The following is a 22500-nucleotide window of genomic DNA, read 5'->3' as shown; positions in this document are numbered from 1 at the left end:
AGGTAGTGTCTGCATTAAAGCAGTTCGACATGTGGTAAATCTTGAGCTCTGTAAGCGTGGTCTCACTTCCTAAATTACGAAGGCCTTTCAGATCTAACTCATCCATGCGTTAATCTTGCAAGTTTCCGTTACCTTCGCATATACACGTACATTATATTTTTAGGGGTTTGCATATGGATACAACTTTGCACTTGTGTGTATCTCTCAAAAAAAACTGAATAAACAAACACGCTTACTTGTTGCTGTATGAAGCATAAATGAGTTGAAGCAACTGAATACTTTACAGTTCTTCGCGTGTTTCACTGAGGAAGCGATTATTAACATTGTTTTTTAAGTTATTATAAGAGAAGCCTTTCGTTTATTTTCTGAATGTCGTAATGTATTTGTATGACAATTATTTAATGAGTCTTGACTTGTGTCATCTTTAGGATTTTAGTTTCCTGTAAAAGAAAACTATTGAGATGGCTTTGTCTGTCAGTCTGCACTTTTTTCTGTCCGCACTTTTTCTGTTCTCCCTCATGAAAGTTATAAAGCAGATGAGGCTAGAGGGCTGTGAAGGTGGGGTGTTGATCATCCAGCCTCCAATCATCAAACATACCAACCGTGTTCTCTAGCCCTGTAGTTTTTATTTTATCAGCTAAAGTTAGCCCAACGGTCGCGTCTGGCAACGCTATAGGACATGCCACCACAGGTCCGTGGTTAAATTTTCGTGGGCCGCGGCTCATACAGCGTTATACCGAGACCATCGAAAGATAAAGCTATTTTCGGTGGCTTTGATTATACGATGTAGCGGCTTTACAGAAGACTCGATTGCGCCGAAGAAACTTCGGCGCATTTTTTACTTGCTTAACTTGTATTGTATACCGTTTTCATTTAAATGCCCCAGTTCTTTTCGTTGTCATATTTTAAAGGACTTCTCAACTTCAATATAATTTAATTGTTGGTCTATGGCAAGGGTTAAGTTTCACCCTTCAGAAAGTTTCGCACACAATATTAAACTAAAAAGTTAAAATATATATTTGGTCACATGTCAAGCAAAAGCGTTTCACAGTCACTGAAAAATTGACTTGGGAGTTATCTGGTTTTGAATAACTTTTCAAGGATAGATAGATAGATTTATAGACTTTGGCATTACGATGCCAAGCGCGCTGGGGCAACTAATAGGCCATTCGGCGCGCTGAAACGGAAATTGACAGTGAAAAGGTCTGAAAGGTGTAACAGGAGGAAAACCCCATAGCTGCACTCATGAATCAATTATTAGGAGAAGGTGGAGAGTAGATGGAAGAGTAATATGAACGGAGGTACAGTAAAGGGGGAATGAAAGCATGATTGGCAGGTAGGGGCCGAAGGAACGCTGCAAAGAACCTTGGCACGCTCCATTGCACTGCATGAGGTGCATTGACGGTACCCAACCCCCTGCGGGGTTACAGTTTTAGAGGCCAGGTAATAAAACAAAATGAGTTTAGCTCACTGACCTCATGCTTTATTTTATGTATAACAACCCATTTAGGTTTGAACCGCTTTGGTATTTGTGGTCTCTTCAACAAGCAATAAATAATGAATGAAGAAATAAATAGATAAATAAATAAATAAGTGCCATTGTTACAAGCGGTAATGAGTTCAGCAGTCAATAATGGGCAGAGTCAGCATCGTTTGCGGCGGAAGTTTCAACAGTAGATTGCAACGGGTAGCTATCGATTTTTAATCGAACAGGGACAGAAAATAGTCATTCTGCGGTGAGCATGGCACGACTGACTGGCTGGTGTCATTTTGAGATCATTAGTAAGTGCGTTTTCTAATTCTTTTTTTTTGGGGGGGGGCGAGAAAGGTGATGTTAAATTCCAAAGCTCAGAAAACGTTATCCGTTAAATGGTAACTACATTTATCTTATTCCCGTAACTGACACCGCCTGCAATTAAAAAAAAAGTAAAAAATGCGCCGAATTTTCGAAAAGAATGGAGTTATGTTGCCGCTGCAGCGTATGATCAGGCCACCGAAGAATAGATCTGAATTCCGGGTGGTCTCGGTAATGCTGTATGAGCAAGCCCACTTGAAATCTAACCACGGTCCTGTGGTAGCTATCATCGTATAGCGTTGTTAGAAGCACGATTATGGTTAACAACTTAAAAAAATAAAAACCCAGAGGAAAAATCCCAGGCTAGAGGGCTGCAGTAATTATGTTTGATGATTGGAGAGGTGGATGATCCAACATACCAATTTGCAGCCTCAGCCTCCAGTAGTTTTAAGATCTGAGAGCGGACAGAAAAAAGTGGACAGAAAAAGTGCGGACGGACAAACAAAGCCGGCACGATAGTTTTCTTTTCTGAAAATTAAAAAGAGAGATTTAGACCATAACATCGAAAATTATCTAGTAGGGGTTAACGCCATCATTGCACCTCAGCGGTAAACTGTAGGCATTACTTAAGATTCTTTGCAGTTTTCCCTCGGCCCGTAGCTGCAACCCTTTTGATTCCTTTTGTGTACCTCCGAACATATTCTCTTTCTTTCATCAGACTTTCCACCTTCTCCTGACAAATGTTTCTTAGTGCAGCTGCGAGGTCTCCCTCCTGTTACACCTTTCAAACCTTTCAACTCTCAATTTACCGTTCAGCGCTGAATGACCTCATAGGTCACAGTGCTTGGCCTAAATTTTATATTTCGTTCATCCGAAAATTATCCGCACACCGCATGAAATTGCAAACCCCTGTTCGATTAATCCCGCAGTAAAAATTTTTTAGTGCTTTGGATTCCCTGTACGTTTTAGTTTTCTGAAAAGAAAACTTTTGTGCCGACTTTGTTTGTCTGTCCGCACCTTTTTCTGTCCGCCCTCAGATCTTAAAAACTACTGAGGCTAGAGGGCTGCAAATTGGCATGTTAATCATCCACTCTCCAATCATCAAACATAGCAAATTGTATCCCTCTAGCCTCAGTAGTTGTGATTTTATTTAAGGTTAAAGTTAGCCATAATCTTGCATCTGGCAACGATATGTGCCATGCCACCAGCGGGCCGTGGTTAAAGTTTCATAGGCCGCGACTCATACAGCATTATACAGAGACCATCGAAAGATAGATCTATTTTCAGTGGCATTTATTATACGACGTACAGAAAACTCGATTGTGTCGAAGAAACTTTGGCTCATTTTTTACTTGTTTATACTTGATTACCACTGAATTAACGAGGGATATCCCTTAGCTTAGTAGTCTCTACTACCACCAAATTCGTACTGGGAAAATCTGGGAAGCTTTAAGATTGATTTTAGCCTCAAGATTTTTTTTTTTTAGCTATAATTGTACAATCATGATAAAACTGCTTTTTAGGAAATGTTATGAGATTAATATATGTATATGTATATACAGTATATATATATATATATATATATATATATATATATAAAATGTGTGTGTGTGTACGTGTGTGTGTGCTGCTTTCATTTTTGTCTGTACCCATACATACAGCACCCTGTGTATATATTAGCGCGTGTTCTCGTGTATGACAAGAAAATACGTGTACTGTATATGACTGAACCCCTTTCAGTCCTAAAAACGATCAAGACGTGACAGACAAAAGCGAACAAAAACTTCCGGCGGAAGAAGGAAAATGACGATGAGAAAGACGACCAGAAAAGCGAGAGGAACTGAAGTAAGAGAGGGAGAGAAGAGAGAAAAAAAACCCTTCCTATCTTTCGATTTTCTCTCGTATAAAGTTGGGAGCGCCGGGATGACTTCGCCTATCCTCATATTTCATTGACGTAATCCTGAAAATCTTCCACCAGGTTACAAATAATTACAAACTTTGCTCAAAGTTATCAGAATGACATCTAGGTTTTCTAACGGTGACAATCTCCTCCTCGCTCTTTCTCTCCCTCATTTTTAAACTCTCTCTCTCTCTCTTCCTCAAAACCAATTATTAAGAAAAATCTCGAAGTTTTCCCTCGCAAAGTAGATTAAGAAAGTTACACGGATTTGCGGGACATTATTCACCTAGGCCACTTCTTGAAGCTTAATTAAAGAGAATTAATATGAAAACTTTTGCCCGGGGAAGAGAGATTGAAGCTTGTTACTTATCATTCCCGCATCGGGACAAGTGGTTTAGATGTGATCCGGGGCAAAATGGCGCCAAACCTCGCTAAAGCGAACCGCCGTATGCCGCCGGCATTATCCTGCACGGACTGACGACGGTTGAACCGCTCGTTGGCCACTACGGCGGTCCGTCAACGTCACTGCGGTTCAGTCAGAACCGCCACGCCAGGACAAGGAGGCGAACCGAGCCGCTATAAAGAGCGAGGGCAGGAGAGGTTGGAACTTTGCCTACGCTCGTTCAGAAGTTTGAGTTTAATAGATTTTAATCCTTCATTTAAGGAGGAGATATGAAAAGACGGGGAGCCCCACTCGCCTATTACAGGGACACGATGCCGCCGCAGCCCAAAACACATTAATTAACTAACTTGCTAATCATATCAGGAATAAATAAGGCCGGGTTGGCGGGTCGCCGGGATGGATGGCCTCCGCCGGGATCTCCTCCTCCTCCCCTTCCCTCTCTCCCTCCCTCCATCCATCCTTCCCCTACCTACCTAGAACCCCCTTCCCCCATCATCTGTCTGTTACTGGAAGGGGGGAACAGGGATGGGTATTACGGAGAGGGCCAAAAGGGTACTCGATATCCCCTTACATTCTTTTTTTTCATCTTTTGTCTTCTTATTTTCTCGCCCACGATCTGAAAAAAAAGAAAAAAAAGAAAAGGGGGTGAAGCGGGAGAAGAGAAGGAATAAAACCTATGCTTAAAAGTAGCATTATTTGAAGTTTTTAAAGGCCCTTTTCATCATTGCTTGTTTTAAACGATTTAAAACGCTACCTTAGTTTTTGCACCCATGTGTACAGATGCTTTTACTAGCAACAGAACATAGAGGAAAAACGAACTTTTGTATCGCAAATTAGTACGCTTTTTTCTTGAGTGAATGAATACATGCAGGAACGGAACTTTTCCACAACGAGATGTTCGTTTGTTTATTATTGTTTCACACAACAATCGTCATTACGAAAGAGTTGTTGGCAGATGTTTCACTTCATAAAATTTAATAACTTTTGTTACCAGTCGTCGATACCTTGTTTAGGTTACCTTTACATCATGCCATTAAAGAAGCTCTTGTGCTTTTGACTGGCTATTGGGGACATCAGCACATCTCATTATATCAGTTCATTGCCACAGTCATTAAAAAAGTCTTTATGGGCAATATCTCTAGACAAACTCGTACAATCATCAGCATGTCTCAGCCACGAAGGAATTCAATCATACGCCTAGAAATTACACTCGTCACATCACAGCAAAAATTCAAATTTCGGATAAATGATCTGCTATGGGCAGGCGATCTGTTGACGACCATGCCAAGCAAGATATTAAGTTTAACATCCAGAAGTTTAATAGCTCCGTTTTCAAATACCAGAATTTTCGGAATCCTCCATCATTGCATCTAACTTATTTGTCTCCCTTTTAACGTTGGTGGTCTCTTGTTAAAATTTCGGTCAGATCTTGGTAAATTTTCTCTGGCATACGACTTTCCTGTCATAAGAGCTATGGGGTGGGCATTCGGAGGAATGCATATGTATACTTGGTGTGCCATCAATATCCTTTGCTTCTCATAGGCCTACCCAGGTATCACGTAAGAGAGGAGCGCTGATCATATGACATGCTTATGTTCGGTCTCAAGAACGTTATCCACAAGTGCGGTGACCTGTTCCTTTCCTCTGTTGCCCACTAGCGACCTTTAAGCTTTTAATGACGAAAAATCAAGTAAATCAACAAAGGTTTTGGAGTGACGGCCTTTGGTTAAAGTTCTCCCTGATAATTGCTATCTTGAGCCACTTCTCGCCCAATCTGTTTTTCGTTTCAGGAACCTTGTAAGAACATAGCAGTTGAGATAAAGGTTCATAAGGTATTTTTCGCTTATTTTTGTAATGCCTTGGGTACTATCCACTAAACTCACTGAATTTTATCATATTCGGTGAAAGGTGTTTTTCGTTTGAAAAAAGAAATGAGTTTGTGTTATAGACCTCACGAAGTTCTTTTATGAGTACCTTGAACCTAGACTTTGCTCAGTTATCAATACCTAGTTGAGCAATTAAAATCATTAGGTACTCCTGATGGCATTTTGTATGGCCCATACAAATTCAAGTTTGTTTTAGTGCTTCATTTGCATGGTTAAGCCAGAAATTCTCTTTAATTATCTTATAAACTTCTGACATTTTTTTCAATTACCTTATAGACTTCGTGTGGTGAGTTGAACTCATAATGATCTTAGACCTATCATGTCGATTGCGATAGAGGCTAGAAACTTTGTTGTTCCAGTATTTTATTATTCACAAAGTTTTTGGTCTCGAAAACCAGACATGCAGATATTCATCTCATTTCTGCACTTACTTGCACTTCCATATAGGCAAATACAGTGCCTATAGACAATAACAGAGACCCAGGTTTTGTTAGGTTGTATAGTTGTTACACTGAACTGTTTATGATTAGGTATCCGATGTCGTTCAGTACTCTGCCTTCCAAAGAGTCTGTGCATCGACAACTTTCTGCTCAGTGATTCTGATTATTGACATTTTTCTTTATCTCTGATCCTAAACGATCTTTTCATGTAGGGCCAAACAGATATGTTTAGACATAATCTATCCAGGGTTTCCAGTGTTCTAGGAAGTGTCAGAAAGTGTACTTTTGTTAATGTCACCAGCTTCAAGGCTTCTATCTCAGATCATTCATCTCCCAGACAAAGTTGCCAGAAATGGTAATGATTTTAATGGTAATTGGAAATTAAACCGTCTTCGGAAAATGACATCCTCGGCAGTCTTCCGTAAGCTACATTTCAAGAAGGAATTTCCAGTCTTCCTTTGTCTCTGTATCGTGAGTTCTGCTCGGTCCGCAAAGAGTCAGCATCCCTATTTCATCCAATGTCCGGATTACAGTTTTTTTTTTTTTTTTTTTTTTTTTGCATAGGTTTCCACAGCCTCTGAATTGAACTACAGCATTCTCCAAGGTGTACCAAGTTAATTAGAATTAGACATTTGTAGTTATCCGTAAAAGAAAACTATTGCGATGGCTATTTGTCTGTCCGTCCGCACTTTCTGTCCGCCCTCAGATCTTAATAACTACTGAGGCTAGAGGGCTGCAAATTGGTATGCTGATCATCCACCCTCCAATCATCAAACATACGAAATTGCAGCCCTCTAACCTCAGTAGTTTTCATTTTATTTAAGGTAAAATTTTGCCATAATCGCGCATCTGGCAACGATATAGGCCGGGCCACCACGGACCCGTGTTTAAAGTTTCATGGGTTGCGGCTCGTACAGCACTATACCGAGACCACCGAAAGATAGATCTGTTTTCGGTGGCTTTGATTATACGATGTACAGAAATCTCGATTGCGCTGAAGAAACTTCGGCGCATTTTTACTTGTTTTTATTTACAAAAATGTTCTTATAAAGTCTTTTCTAATGATTTAATTATCCGTTTCGTGATGGAAGCTCCGAATCCTCCAAGCAGCTTCGTAAGTATGTCCAATTCTCCTCTGACTGAGAGCACTTTGATACCGTCATCCTCTCCGGGAGGAAATGGCAGCCTTACTATTTTTGAAAACTAAGTTTCTTACCATGAGACTCTCGGATTACGCGCGCCATTCAACTTAATTTCCTACGTTAACCTGAGTTAATATTCGACATTGGGTTTGAAGTGTGGGGTCGGGGGGGGGCTTCTTGTGTTTAAGTAATTACCCAAGTCTTACGCAGACTTTGGTAAAGCCAGAAATATAATGTTTATACAATTTTGTATAAGCATATACTCATGGTCGTGCGCACAATATATATATATATATATATATATATATATATATATATATATATATATGTGTGTGTGTGTGTGTGTGTGTGTGTGTGTGTGTGTGTGTGTTACAGGGAATTTGTGAAATGACCAATTCTCTTCGGAATATTTGATCCATGAGGGCTAGTATTAAACACGGCAAAACAGTGTGGATGAACCACTGTTTCGCCGTGTTTAGTACTAGCCCCTGGGGGTCAAATGTGTTTCGCCGTGTTTAGTGCTAGCCCTTGGGGGATCAAATGCACTTAGGGACATTTGATCTCCCAGGGGTAAGTACTAAATGCGACGAAATACATTTAACCTCCCAGGGACTAGTACTAAACACAGCGAAACAGTGTAGATGAATCACTGTTTCGGGGATAAAAATTTAATGCTCCTGAGCGAGTTGCTCATTTCACAAATTCCCCAGGGATGCCAAGTACTTTCGTCTTATTACCAGGACGAAAGTACTTAGCATCTCAAGTGTTTCACTTTTCCTACGTGGCTGTTACTTTGTTCATATAATCATCATGTTTTTACCTTTTTCGTGATTTAAAATCAATATTATATATATATATATATATATATATATATATATATATATATATATATATATATATATATATATATATATATATATATATGTATGTATACATATACGTATATACGTGTGTGTGTGTGTATTACGTATAATTACGAGAACCATACATTTAAGAATGCATTTTGGTATTCATTTTTAATAGCTGTTAGAAAATTGAATGTCATTGTGTAAGGCATTCCCAAGATAAAGTGAACATGATATTAAGGGGTATTTATGTTCTAGTATTTGTGAGTATAAAAAAAAGTCACATATGTGTAAGTGACGAAACTGTCACAAACAACCACGTGTTACACATACCCTTAGCGATCATATAACAATTTCATATATTTGCCAAAATTATCACGAGTCCCAAAAGAAACACGACTCATTTTCCTGCTTTATTGAAACTTCATAAAGTATAAAAAAAAACAACTAACAAATTACAATGACAACAAAGAACAAACTAAAAGTAACCGAGGTTAAAACATCAGCCCACGCGGAGATCCTCAGGAGACGCTTGAAAAAGCCACTTCTGATTTTTATCTGTCCTCATCAGTTGATCTTGAGAAGCTGTACTGAGAAAATCAAGACTGCATCTGAAAAGGAAAGAAAAATAGAAATAAAGGAGATTTCCTTTAATTCCGATATTTCAGGGACATTAAAAAGAGTTTGAAGCCAAAGAGACAGTCAATAGGTTGTTGGTATTTAATTTTGATAGCATCTTTAAAAAAATATGAAAAAAGACAAATGCTTCTCTAGATGTTCAGTTGTTTGGTATCGTTGGGTGCTCCAGTTGTTTATGTTTACCATAAAATTAAGACACGCACACTCACACACAGATATATATGTGTGTGTATATATATATATATATATATATATATATATATATGTATATATATATATATATATGTATGTATTTATATATATATATATATATATATATATATATTATATATATATATTACACATACCTCCATATATATATATGCATATATATACATATATTTATGTATATGTATGTATATAATTTGTTTTGCCCTTTTAACTAATTGACGCATTGTAGTATGACCAACTAGCTTACTTCTTCCTGCGAGCAAGTAACAGTTTCTATTGTGAGTACTTTACGTATAACATCTTGTGAGTATTCAGCCTTTCGTTGTGTGGGCATGTAACATGTAACTGTAGTTATAATAGTTCTTTGAATTTTTATAATTATTTCTTTTATTTGATAAAATCAGATTTTTGCCATAAGATTATTTCCATTGGAAACTAGTCTATTTATGATTTTGACACATAAATTATTACTTCTAAAATATTAAAAAACAAGGTAAATATCTAAGTATCAAGATGTATTAACAGGGCCTACTGTACTACCTACGAAGATCCTTTGGGGACCGCAAATCTCCGCCAAGGCCGAACAGTCCCACTCCTTCGCTTTCCCAACCTTTCTCCTCGCATTCTCCCCAAAAGTTACTTTCCCATCTCTCCCAAATTATAATTTGTTACTAGTCGCGAGACCAACCTTCAGTCAGATTTTCGTAAAAATCCATTCGGCGTTTTGTGAAACCTTTAAACAAACCGACAATGAAACAAATCAATCTAATCGTGCATTTATTTTTCAGCAAAATAATTTTGTAAAAACTTTGCCTATTAATCATTCATGTGTGTGTATTATTTATTGGGGTATTTAATCATTTATCTGACTTTCTCACACGTATAGATAATCTGTTCTGTGTAAGCCTTCTCTACAAGTTATGGCCTTTGAGGCTTGTTTTGTATGAATGTTTACGCATTCAGAGAAATAATGATAATAAAAATAATAACAGTAATGATAGTAATGATGATAATAGGTGACACGTAACCTCCTTGTCGAAGTTAATAATAATAATAATAATAATAATAATAATAATAATAATAATAATAATAATAATAATAAATTTAAGGTCTCATAATATCGTTAGAAATTGAATGAAGAAATAAATCCACAATATTTTTGCTGTTTACATATACTTACTGTAGGAATTACTTACGGTTCTTTGCAGCGTCCCTCCGGCCCCTAGTTGCAACCCCTTTCGTCCCTTTTACTATACCTCCGTTCATATTCCCTTTCTTCCATCTTACTTTGCACCCTCTCCTAACAATTTGTTTAAACGTTATTTTCAGCGCTGAATGACCTCATGGCCTTTGGCCTAAATTTTTTATTCAAATTCCAGTTTACATATACTTATACATGGAGCTTTGCCTACTCAACTCTGACATCATTGGTCTGAAAATCTAAAAAAAAAAACTGATTACAAAATACTGAATAATAATAATAATAATAATAATAATAATAATAATAATAATAATAATAATAATAATAATAGGCCTAGTTCCTGATTACTCACTTGGTGGGATGACATCGCCAACACCTGACGCTCCATAAGCCAAATCAGGAGGGATGATCAGCCGACGGCTCTCTCCAACACACATGCCCACTATTCCTTGGTCCCAGCCGGGTATGACCTGACCTTCACCCAGGGTGAAGACGAAAGGTTCATCTCTTGACAGGCTGAAAAAAGAAAGGGGATGAAGATAACGCTGTCATAAGTATTTTGGCTCTAATTACTGACATTCTCATTTTGACTCGCATGTTATTAAACTGTCATTTGCCTGTTACTAGTTAATTTAGATAGAAATAAAATGTTAAATTCGTATGACTATTCTTTGTGCAAGCTGGATATATATAAATGTGTGTATATATATATGTGTGTGTGAGTACAGAGTTTCTTAGATTGTACAGACTTTGCAATCACTGACTCTTTGTCACACTGCCATTGATTGTCAACTTTGAAATATGTTTAGGTGATATGCCTTTATGCAGTGAAGTTTCTCTCTCTCTCTCTCTCTCTCTCTCTCTCTCTCTCTCTCTCTCTCTCTCTCTCTCTCTCTTTCTCTGTTACAGAGTTTTTGTTGAATCATGTCGCCTCTGTTGTTGTTTGCAAAGAATTCATTACGGTTTAGTACAACTCTTGTTGTTTGCCTGTGTTTGCCTGTTTATTTCGATTGTTTGTGGACTTTTATCTATGTTAACTCTTCAAGTTTCCTTTTTAGCTCTGTGTTTGCCTGTTTACTTAGATTGTTTGTGACCTTGTATCTCTGTTAACTGTTCAAGTGTCCTCATGAGCTGTTTTTTCCACTTAGATGATATTATCGCATTAAGATCTTTCCTGTGCATATTAGATGATAAAATCTTGTGCTGATATTATCGCATTAAGATCTTAAAATCTTGTGCTGATATTATCGCATTAAGATCTTAAAATCGTGTGCCCTTTGATTGGTACTAAAGCCTAAGTCATAAGGGAAACTAACCATTCTTGTGTCTATTGTCAGATTGTCTCATAAGAGAGGTGACATTAGCGACACTAGGATTTTGGAAGGCAAAATTAAAAATAAATCGTGTGTTTGCATCACTAGCGGATCCAGAAAAATTTCATGGGGGACCTACCAATTTTCATATTATACATACATAAATATATGTGTGCATGTATATACATATATATATATGTATTTGTGTATTTATACATATAAATATATACATGTATATATATATATTTATATATACACATAATTATTTTGTCATTATTTTTCATAGGGGGGGGGCCACGTGGCCAGGTGCCCCCCGCTAGTGGTTTGCATCTCTGTAACAGAACACCTTAATTACCTCCCGTCATTGACGATCGCTTCGTACAATAGTTCTGGGTCTCGCAACTCTGTTGACTAGTGCAACTTTCGCCGTTCCACAATGCAGAGAACTTTCCTGTGTCACAGGCTGCATCAGCTCATTGACAGATCTGTCAACAACAAGAACTGCGAAACAGCAGCTATCTTGCGTAGCACCCTCACTGTTGCCTATATATATATATATATATATATATATATATATATATATATATATATATATATATATATATATATATATATATATATATATATACAATGTGTGTGTATTACCTTCTGTTTTTCAGTAGGGTATTTGGCATTACTTTTGATATATCCATGCCCAAATCTCTACTGATGACCTCAGGGTTGCTGGCGCCCCGGGCAAGCTGAACTTCGGCGCCCTTACAAGAATAATTTTCTTAAAATTTTCACAAGGAGAAAAGCTGAAAATGTAGCTAAAGAAAACAGTTCAAACACGGCATCAAGGTTTCAAATCCTGCCGTCAATAAACTAAGGGGAGAGAGATATTGCGCCCCAGGCAGCCACCTGCGTGGCCTATGCGCAGAGCGGCCCTGGATGACCTTTGTGCTAACCTTGCTGACAGGAAGTCCAATGTCATAGCAAAAATGTTACTGCTATCACCGCATGTGTGGTTGGGTCTACAGGTGTTTGCAGAGCACATGAATACACAGTTGCTCAGCTATCCATCTATCCAGCCGAGAACTTCTTGTTTGTCATTCTGAATATTTACATTCATACGCAAACCTGTCTTTTTTTACATTTACGGGAAAATTCTTACCATATTAACTAGTAACGGCACCGGCATGCGTATGATACCACTGAAAAAGCAGATGGAGGAGACCCGTGCAACAGAATTACCTGGAGTCGAAGGTCTTGAGATTGGTGAGCTGCCCCATGTAGTGGACCGAGACGCTGTCGCCGTTTTTGGCCACCTGCGAACAAGACTGAGGCCTGACCAGCGTCTGCTTGACCAGTTCCTTGATGTCCTCTGGCCTGGCCGCGTCAGGATCCGGTCGCGGTCGCCTCTCGGGTTCCTCGCTTCTCAAGAGGGCCTTGTCCGGGATCTGGATCAGCTCCACCTCGAAGACCAGAGTGGCTCCTGCAACGAAGGAAGTTTGAGACGTTTTGCATACGGGGTCTATGTGTAGGTTTTCCAAAGGCATGAAGGAGGTTTTAGCAAGGTAGAGTCTATAATGTTCTTGTTTGTAATGTTTGCATATACCTTAAATTATTGGAGTGATATTGGGCTCAGTTAATTGTTCATCGTGTTGAGTGACATCTATAGATGTTTACTGGAATGAATATTGCGCTCATTTAAATATTCTTCGTGCTCAGTGATATCTATAGTAAATATTCAAAGTAATGTTTGAATTTTTTTTCTACAGATCGGAGTAGTACTTATAGATGAGAATTTTTCTTTGTTTACAGAAATCCATTTTAACTCATCTAGAGTGATGCTTGTAGTTTATTTTCTCGTAATGCTTACCGAGAAAAGAAGCTTTAACCACTACGAGTGGTTTTTCTTCCGTCTTCCGTTTAATAATTTTTATGACTTTCTTTTCAATTATTCTTAGGCGGTGTGCCTAGCTTAGAAGAGTGCCATTTGTATCCAACTGAATTACGGGGGGACTAGTTCAAAAGTAATGAAAAGAAAGGTAGAAAACATTAAGGACTTTCAAGAACACAATGGGTTCAACCCACTTATCCTTTTGTGAGTAATTTCTAATGAATAGAAAAATTAGAGCTGAGTTTCTTAATAACCAGATATTTTTGGACTTATTCACACAGACAAGTTTACATATCGACTAATTTTCGTATACTGTCTTTCATAAATTATATAATTTTAAATTCCTTTTATTTAGAATCTTCTTATTATTTTTTTTTTCATACTTCATACCATACATCCTCTATACTGAGAGAACAAAATTGCCCCACCCTTATAATCCTGATCGCACATCACAGCATGTCAGGAAGCTCCCTCCAAATGGTGTTTGTAATTTGGAGTTGTTGCTCATTTGCTGCAGAAAAAGTTCTCCTTGGAGGAACAATGAGGCAAAATCGCACCATTTAGTGTACGATAATTGTCTTTATTTTTTCCATTATAAAATGCTCATTGCTGACGTCCCCCCGAAGTGGCAATCAAGAGGAGAAGTTTTATCTGGTATTTGGAAGTTGAAGTTCCAATTACACTTCCTTGGCGACGTCATTTAAGGAGGGGGTAAATAAATGTATATTGACTGCTCTTGATTTATTGAGGCTACGTGTGGAAGACGCAATAGGTAGTTTTCTGCCATAATATAAACTTGGATACGAATCATTTACTTTTGTTTACTATGTGTTTTAGAAATACCATTCTAACCTCCAACAGCTTCAATAAATCCATACCCTTCGTACATCTTTATAGAATGACATTATAACGATTCATACATGGGAATTTCTTTATCGGTTGTCATTCTTTATTCGTCTGTATTACTGATGGTAATTAGGGTAGGGTGAATAACTCTTTTGCATAAGTAAGTGTGTCATGGATTGAGATACTTGACCTGAACAGAGATTGGCAATGTTCTTCGCATTGTAATATATTATTGTAGATATTATGTATATTGTTTTAAGAAGAAACTGAACTGTTGCTTTTACATAAGGTAAATAATTTCCTGGAAGCAGTTCATAACGGAATTTGCTCAGATCAACATTTTTGCACTGACCCGGCAAGCCCCCATTTACTGAAATCTTGGCTACACTATAACACTATACGATTGTTAATCCTCTTTTTATGTAATGTGTTTTGAATCTGAGTCAACTTCGTGAAGACTCGCGATACAGTGGTCTGATTGGCATAAGATCCACCATACAGACTCAGTTTAACTGTCAGTTGACCTGACAGTTCTTGTAATCTGCAGTCCAAAACCTCCCCACATTCTCCTCTGTCAAGCCTTCAGGTACGTGTCAGTTGAGAGGTCAAGGCTAATCCTCTTAACACCTGAAGACATCGAAGCATTATGCTCACGCGCCTAAGGTGCTTGCATGACAGTATTGAAGGGATAACCAGAAATACATTATTTATAGAGTTTTATAAACTGAAATTGTACCTTCTCTTCATACATTTTTGAATAAAGAAAAATAGCTAATTTTCACAGCTTCATTTTAAACATCAACCAGTAAAGATAAGGCCGAAGTTTCTTCGGCGCACTGAGTTTTCTGTACATCGTTACATATAATCAAGGCCACCGTGGATAGATCTATCTTTCGGTGGTCTCGGTATAATGCTGTATGAGCTCAGCCCATGAAATCCTTAGCTGGCCGGTGGCTCAAAGTTATCATTGCCAGAAGTATGATTATGGCTAACTTTAACCTTAATAAATAAAAAACTACTGAGGCTAGAGGGGTGCAATTAAATGCTTGATGATTGAAGGTGGATGATCAACATAACAAATTTGAACCCTAGCCTCAGTAGTTTTTGTAAGATCTGAGGGGCTGGAAAGAAAAAAAGTGCAGAAAAGGTGTGACAGACAAACAAAGTTGGCACAATAGTTTTCTTTTCAGAAAAACTAAAATGGACGGTTTACTTGATGTAAAGTCTTTATATGCTTGTGCCAAAATATATATACTAGTAGATTCCAGTACGCTTATTAAATAGTATTATTTTTAATTTTGTTTTCCCGTAGGGAGTAGCTCCGTCAGTACACCTCACGCGGTACACTGTAGGCATTACTTAAGGCTCTTTGTAGCGTCCCTTCGGCCCGTAGCTGCAACCCCTTTCATTCCTTGTGCTATACCACCGTTCATAATGTCTTTCTCCCACCTTACTTTCCACCTTCTCCTTATTTTCATCATTATTGTCAAATAATTTCAGTGGTCCCAAAGCACATTACCTGGCCTAAATTTTATAATCCCAATTCCATTTTGTTTTGAAACATCACATGTTTATACATTTTACTGAGTTCCTTTGAGTTAACGTTTTTTAAAGTTTTCGTTTAATTTGTCGTGGGATTTGTTATATTCTATATTCGTACAACTAATTAGAGATTGAGAATTGGGGTCACTTACCTGGAGGAATGACTCCTCCCGCTCCCTTCTCCCCGTAAGCCAGGTGAGAAGGAATAGTCAGTCTTCTTCTTTCTCCGACGCACATCCTGTTGAGGCCTTTGTCCCAACCCATTATCACCTGGCCGGCTCCAAGTCGGAATTCGAAAGGTTTGCCTTCCGCGCTGGTCATGGAGAAAAGCGAATTAGTTTGATTAAAGTATTAATGGGCAATCAGCTTTAGTTGCAGGTATAAAACTGTAGCAAAGTTGATAAAGAGGACTTTAACTATAAATTGCTGCATTCAAACTTAGATTGTGCCGAGCATTTGGTGGAGATAGTTTGATATTAATAGAACTCAAAATCTAAATTTAGATCTGCGTAGATCACGTATACTCTCACACATGCATGGCTTATATATTGAAGTAGCCTACCAATCTGAGATGGAGAAAAGTCAAATAACAAAATTCTGCTCAACTTGTTCTCTTTCTGTTTTGCTCTCCACTCGTCCTTGCCTGTAACATTTTGTCGGTTTTGCCTACATTTCAGGGTGAATGAAAATTGGGGCTGGGTTAAAGACACGGAAGTAAAAGATATATGGAAGGTAAGTGACTGCAGTGTTTAAATTTTTTCATGATGAAATTGTAGCGTGTGTTGGAAAGTGTAGCTGAATATGTAGATTGGAGCGTGATAATAATAACCTGGCGTAGAAGTGGGTCTGAGACAAGGGTGTGTTGTCTCCATGGCTGTGTGATATCTTTAAAGGATGGAGTGATAAGATAAGTCAGAGAAATTTAGGTGAAATTTTGTGCATACGAAAATGAGCCATGATTGGTATGTGGAACGGCTTGCGTGTAGATGATGCTCTACTGACTTTGCTAGGGGTAAAGAAATTGCAGCAATTTGTAAGTGTGAGTGCATGCAAGATAGAGGTGTTTGGCGCAGTTCATGTAAGGGGGTTCAGTTTACTGTTGATGAACCTCCTGTTAGGGTGAGTGAAGCGGCTAATCTTGTGAAAGCATCCTATAAGAAAGGTTCACTCAAGATTCAGCAATTAAAATATCAGTGTGGTAGTGACTAGCTCTTGTTTTTTTTTTCTAGGTCTATATCTCTTATGAAAGGAAACCGCGTACTGGTGAGTTATACTGTATGACAAGATTTAAGGCTAAAATTCAGGAACAGCGAAATATTGATGGCAACCTCAATAAACACAACTATCAAGGTGATGCCTATGAAGTATCATTATAACCTAAACATAATTTTGAAATTTCAAGGTATTTTCGACACAAACGTCAAAATAATAAAATTGGTTTTTAAAGGCAACAGAGAAAAAATTATTGGCAATCTGTTGTAAAAAGATAGACCTAAGCATAACTTTAAAACTGCAAGGTATCTTTAACACAGACGTCAAACTAAACTGGTTTAACAATAGATCCAGGAAAATAAGATACGAGACTCGCCAAGATTAAAATTCGCTGAATTCATTTGAGAAAGAATTTCCCACGTTAAAATCTCCGTAACTCCTTCGTGGGTCATTCCAATTAGCCGCCTACATGGGAAAATTCAGTGTTTAAGTTATATATTCCCACGACTTTCTTTATATCTACGTTTTACGTTTTTTTTTCTCGCGATCTCACGGCGCAGCAGTCTCGTGTAACGAAGCTTAATATTATGATGATTACTCTAAGGGAAAGCCCGTAATAATCACAGGGAAATCTACGCAGTTCTTTTCCACTTCACAGATCTCCGAATAGCTTTAGTTATCATTATGCGTTTTTGATTAATGAACAATTCAGGGAGCCCAAATCGAATTGAAAAGTATATCTTTGTGATCCTCACCTTTATATGTGATATAGGGTATTATTATTATTATTATTATTATTATTATTATTATTATTATTATTATTATTATTATTATTTCTTTTCCACTTCACAGATCACCGAATAGCGTTAGTTATCATTATGCGTTTTTGATTTGTGAACAATTCAGGGAGGCTAAACCGGGTTAAAAGTATATCTTTGTGGTGCTCGCCTTCATATATTATTATTATTATTATTATTATTATTATTATTATTATTGTCTCAACGGCATTTATTCTAAAGAGAGAAGACCCTCTACAAGCTAAATGAAGTTAGAAACAGCAATAGCTTTTAATAGCACTGCTCTAAAAGAGGGACTCCTTCCATATTATTATTATTATTATTATTATTATTATTATTATTATTATTATTATTATTATTATTATTATTATTATTATTATTATTATCTCAAACTAACCTCTGGTCGAAGATAGTTCCGTTGGTGAATCTTCCAACATATTTCACTTGGATTTTGTCTCCCGTCGCGGACTCGAACTCACACAATCCTGGCTTGCTCAGTACCTGGACCTTCAACTCTTCCTCACCCGCGCCCTGGGCACAAGCTGCACACGCCCACAGGGCCAAAACGGCCGCTAGACTCCACCAGAACCTCTGGCAGCTCATTCTGCAAAACATAGAAGTAATTTGATAAAACATTACTTTTCAGATGAGGTTGCTACACATAACCCCACTACCCACAGATAGTCACAAGGACGCGAGTGCGAAGAATGTCTGGCTGTCAGCCATCCAAGTTGAGACCGTACTCATTGTAATCATTCCAGTGAAAATGTATATTGTATTTTTTCGTGGTGATAATCCTTTTCTCTTGCGGGCTGCTAGTAATACTACTGCTGAAGAGATAAATAAATTGTTTTTAAATGTTAGTCATTATTACTATGGATATAGATGCACAGTGATGAGTCGATGTTATCTTCAGTACTTGAGTTGATTTCACGGATGACCTCATCATCTGTATACTGTTGCTCTTCATATGAGATTGGCATAGTGTATTTTATGAATAAATTTGTGTTACACTGAGCTTCGTAATAACATGGCGATCTCTATACTGTCAAAGCCCCTACAGCGAAAATATTGTCAACATATTAATGCTTAATTATAATTTATCTTCGAATACCTACAGCTCCACTTTGATCTCTCTCCCCTAACTGATGGTGAATAGCTGAAGATTCAGTCACATACACCTGGAAATAACGTGGTTAATTACATCCTTAGTGTCTCATTACCTAATGACATACTTACGAACTAGTGCCGAAAGATGAATCATGGGTAATAATTTCATATCACGTTGCTCCGAATTAATAGCTGTAGCTAATCACTGGCGCGTGCCTTATGAATATTCATTCGCTGGAATAGCTTTCCTCACATTCACTGGGTTGTTTTCATTATTCCTGGTTTGCACGTTTCTGCTCTTTTATTTCTAATTCTCGAATACCTTTTTTTTCATTTCCTTGAGTCATGGAACAATAATTGTCATGTCGGTGATACCAGGCAGAACTGGTTACTACCTTTCTCTTGAACGCAATTAGAATATGGAATTTGAAAGCATTTTGCTTATGAAAATAATAATTAGCATGAATACTTTATTAGTGACAAAAAAAAGCAAATCAGTTAGATTATAATGCCTCAAACCGTTTACCATAAAAAAATTACTAAGAATTTTAGGCTAAATCCTTTCACTCTTCTCCTGTGTTGCAAACTTTTGTGGTCGTTCAGCCTCTTCATACAGCCTTGAATATTGCATATTGATGGCCCAACATTTTACCACAACCACAAGTTTCTATTTCCCAAGCTCCCTGTCTTCCTTTCCTCCTTTGAATTCTTAGTTAAACACACACTGGACCATCCTAACTTCTCCAAATATTCTTCATTCCATACCCTTTCAGTACCCCTAAATCAGCCTGTACTTTATCATGGAGATTGTTCAACTCGTCAGAGTCCATTTTTTTTAAGTCTTTTACATTCAACAGCAACGCTTCACTTACTCGGAAAAGAATTACATTCTAACGAAATGCATCCCTGGATATTCTCCTTATGGCCATTAACTTTTGCGAAGTTCTAGTTACCTTTCAAGCCCTGATTCTCTTCTGGACCTTTTCCCGCCAAGCGTATATTTCCTCTCAAATACCTGTTTGAGTCAATCATTTCCATTTTCGACCAAACATACCAACTCATCCTTTCATCTACTGATGAACTTACTCTTGCTACCTTAAAAGCACCCTGAAGCCCTTTCACTAGTCTTTGCAACTTTCCGTATCACCAATCAACTCTCAAGTACGTCACGTATTCCACATTCCATTCCGAACTTTGTTTTTTTTTTCAATCTATTATCTTTCCCCTGCAGCTTCTGCTCACCGTAACATCCATCATAACCCGATCCATATTACTGGCATTGTCATTATTATTATTTGTGCCACTGCTGTTGTTATTGTTGTTTGGAAGTTCGTAATGATAATAGTAAAGGAATGATGAGAGATGGTAAGGATGATAGGAGGGAGTTTGTGTGTTGTTAAGGAATAAGAAAGGGCTGACTTTTGCTATATGATTTTGCGGATTTCGCTGTAATTGTTTACAGCTGGAAGAAAAATGTATAAGTAAAATCCACTGATTCTTTCCAAAGCATTCAATAACAGGCCAAGTTCTGGGATCATGCTTATTGTTGCTGTCATTATTATAGACATGCTACCGTTTGAAAGCTGTCAAATTTGATAAGTTAACAAAATAAAATAAGAGCGGATACTACTTTTTCCCCCTTTCTTTCATCTGTTCTTTAAATATATTAGCTGCAGTTACTTGCTTCATATCAAAATCATTTCACCCACCACAAGTGGATGCTTTCTCTTTCTCTCTTCTCTCTTTCTCTCTTCTTCTCTCTCTCTTCTCTCTCACGCTTTTCCGTGTCAACGTTTCAAGTCTACAATTGCCCGGGAGGTAAACCATTAACGGTGCCGTTTTCCTCATTCATGACCATCCATTACTATTTACTGTTTTATTCTTGTCCAGAAAAAAGACAGAAAATTATCCGGTTGTTTCCTGTAATACAGCTTTCTCTTGCGTGTGAGTAATTTTACGATGGGGGGAAGGAATGGGGGCGGAATGTTTGTTACGCCCATACATTCGTAAAAAAATTAAAGACAAAAAAACATTACGTGTCAGTTCGCCCTTGCGGGAATATCATGAAGAAAAAAGTGTTTTCATAGTATTCGTGTGAGTTCAGACCTTTACCAGAGAGAGAGAGAGAGAGAGAGAGAGAGAGAGAGAGAGAGAGAGAGAGAGAGAGAGAGAGAGAGAAAGGGGACTCAGTGAAAGCCTGCTGGAAACACAAAGTGAAACTCCAATGCACGAAATCTTTTCTTAATTTTATATTCATAAGAAAGAGAGAAATTCATTTGAGACAGTACCTCTTTTCAACATGAACGCAACCCGGCTGCGATTACCTGTAAACAACAATGCGTAATCTCCGTGAACAATCGGTGAAACTTAAAGCGAAAAAAACTTGTTTTTAATGACGTAGAAAGGTGACTGGCTGCACGGAAGTACTTTGCGCTGCAAAGTGGAAAGTTAAGGTTCAAGGAGTCAAGTGTTATTATATGTGACTTGGAAGTACTTTTCAGAATAGGAATGTATGCTGTGGCCCCTCCTGTAAATGAAGACTACAAAGAGAGAGAGAGAGAGAGAGAGAGAGAGAAAGAGAGAGAGAGAGAGAGTGTACCTTGAAAGTATTTTTCAGAATGGGAATGTATGCTGCGGTCCCTCCTGTAAATGAAGACTACAAAGAGAGAGAGAGAGAGAGAGAGAGAGAGAGAGAGAGTACTTCTTTTCAGAATCGAATGTATGCTGTGTTCCCTCCTGTAAATGAAGACTGTACAAAGAGAGAGAGAGAGAGAGTACATTTCAGAATAGAAATGTATGCTGCGGTCCCTCCCGCAAATGAAGACTGTACTATGAGAGAGAGAGAGAGAGAGAGAGAGAGAGAGAGAGAGAGAGAGAGAGAGAGAGAGAGAGAGAGAGAAAACATTTCAAGTGGAGAGTCACATAGCTTTTTACTTTCACTCACGATTTGAGTTGATCGAAATCATAGTCGTAAAATGCACTTTTGATGTCAGGTAAGTATCTTTTACGAAATGGCAGATAACTGTCTTTTACGAACTGGGGAAATTCAAAGTACTATTCTGCGGTTCTTGTCAGAGGGGTCTGACGGCCCAAAAAAAGACAAAGAATTAATCGTCGTCAAATTGAAAACGATAAATAGTTAAGTAAACATAGCACAGGTAAGGAGATGGTGTTTTACCGTTCCTTTAATGCCAAGAAATTAACTAATTTCAGAATAATTTAAGTCACATGGCGTCCCACCAGAAACGGCCACGCGATGACGTGAACCGATTACAGTTAGGAGGATTTTTGTCTCTTGCTATCGTGCCCAGAGGGCATAGATCGCTGCTGATGCCCT

The 22500-nt window shown here is 37.9% G+C and overlaps 2 protein-coding genes across 5 annotated transcripts in view; one reads left to right on the top strand and one right to left on the bottom strand.

Annotated features, from left to right (window-relative positions):
• The window catches only part of bug (thioredoxin domain-containing protein bug), a 206395-nt gene that overhangs the window by 134222 nt on the left and 49673 nt on the right, over positions 1–22500 (top strand). The window lies entirely within an intron of this gene.
• LOC136835494 (peptidyl-prolyl cis-trans isomerase FKBP10-like) overlaps positions 8812–22500 on the bottom strand; it is a 16434-nt gene continuing 2745 nt past the window's right edge. The window contains exons 2-6 of the mRNA XM_067099070.1: positions 18451–18657; positions 16197–16357; positions 13008–13248; positions 10814–10977; positions 8812–9022 (exon numbers count right to left, since the gene is read on the bottom strand). Coding sequence (XP_066955171.1) covers positions 8979–9022; positions 10814–10977; positions 13008–13248; positions 16197–16357; positions 18451–18657 — 817 coding nt within the window. The 3' untranslated portion in view covers positions 8812–8978. The remainder of the gene's footprint in view (positions 9023–10813; positions 10978–13007; positions 13249–16196; positions 16358–18450; positions 18658–22500) is intronic.

The sequence above is a fragment of the Macrobrachium rosenbergii genome, chromosome 55, assembly GCF_040412425.1.
Source record: "Macrobrachium rosenbergii isolate ZJJX-2024 chromosome 55, ASM4041242v1, whole genome shotgun sequence".
NCBI lineage: Eukaryota > Metazoa > Arthropoda > Malacostraca > Decapoda > Palaemonidae > Macrobrachium > Macrobrachium rosenbergii.
This window is presented reverse-complemented; position numbering and strand designations above follow the sequence as displayed.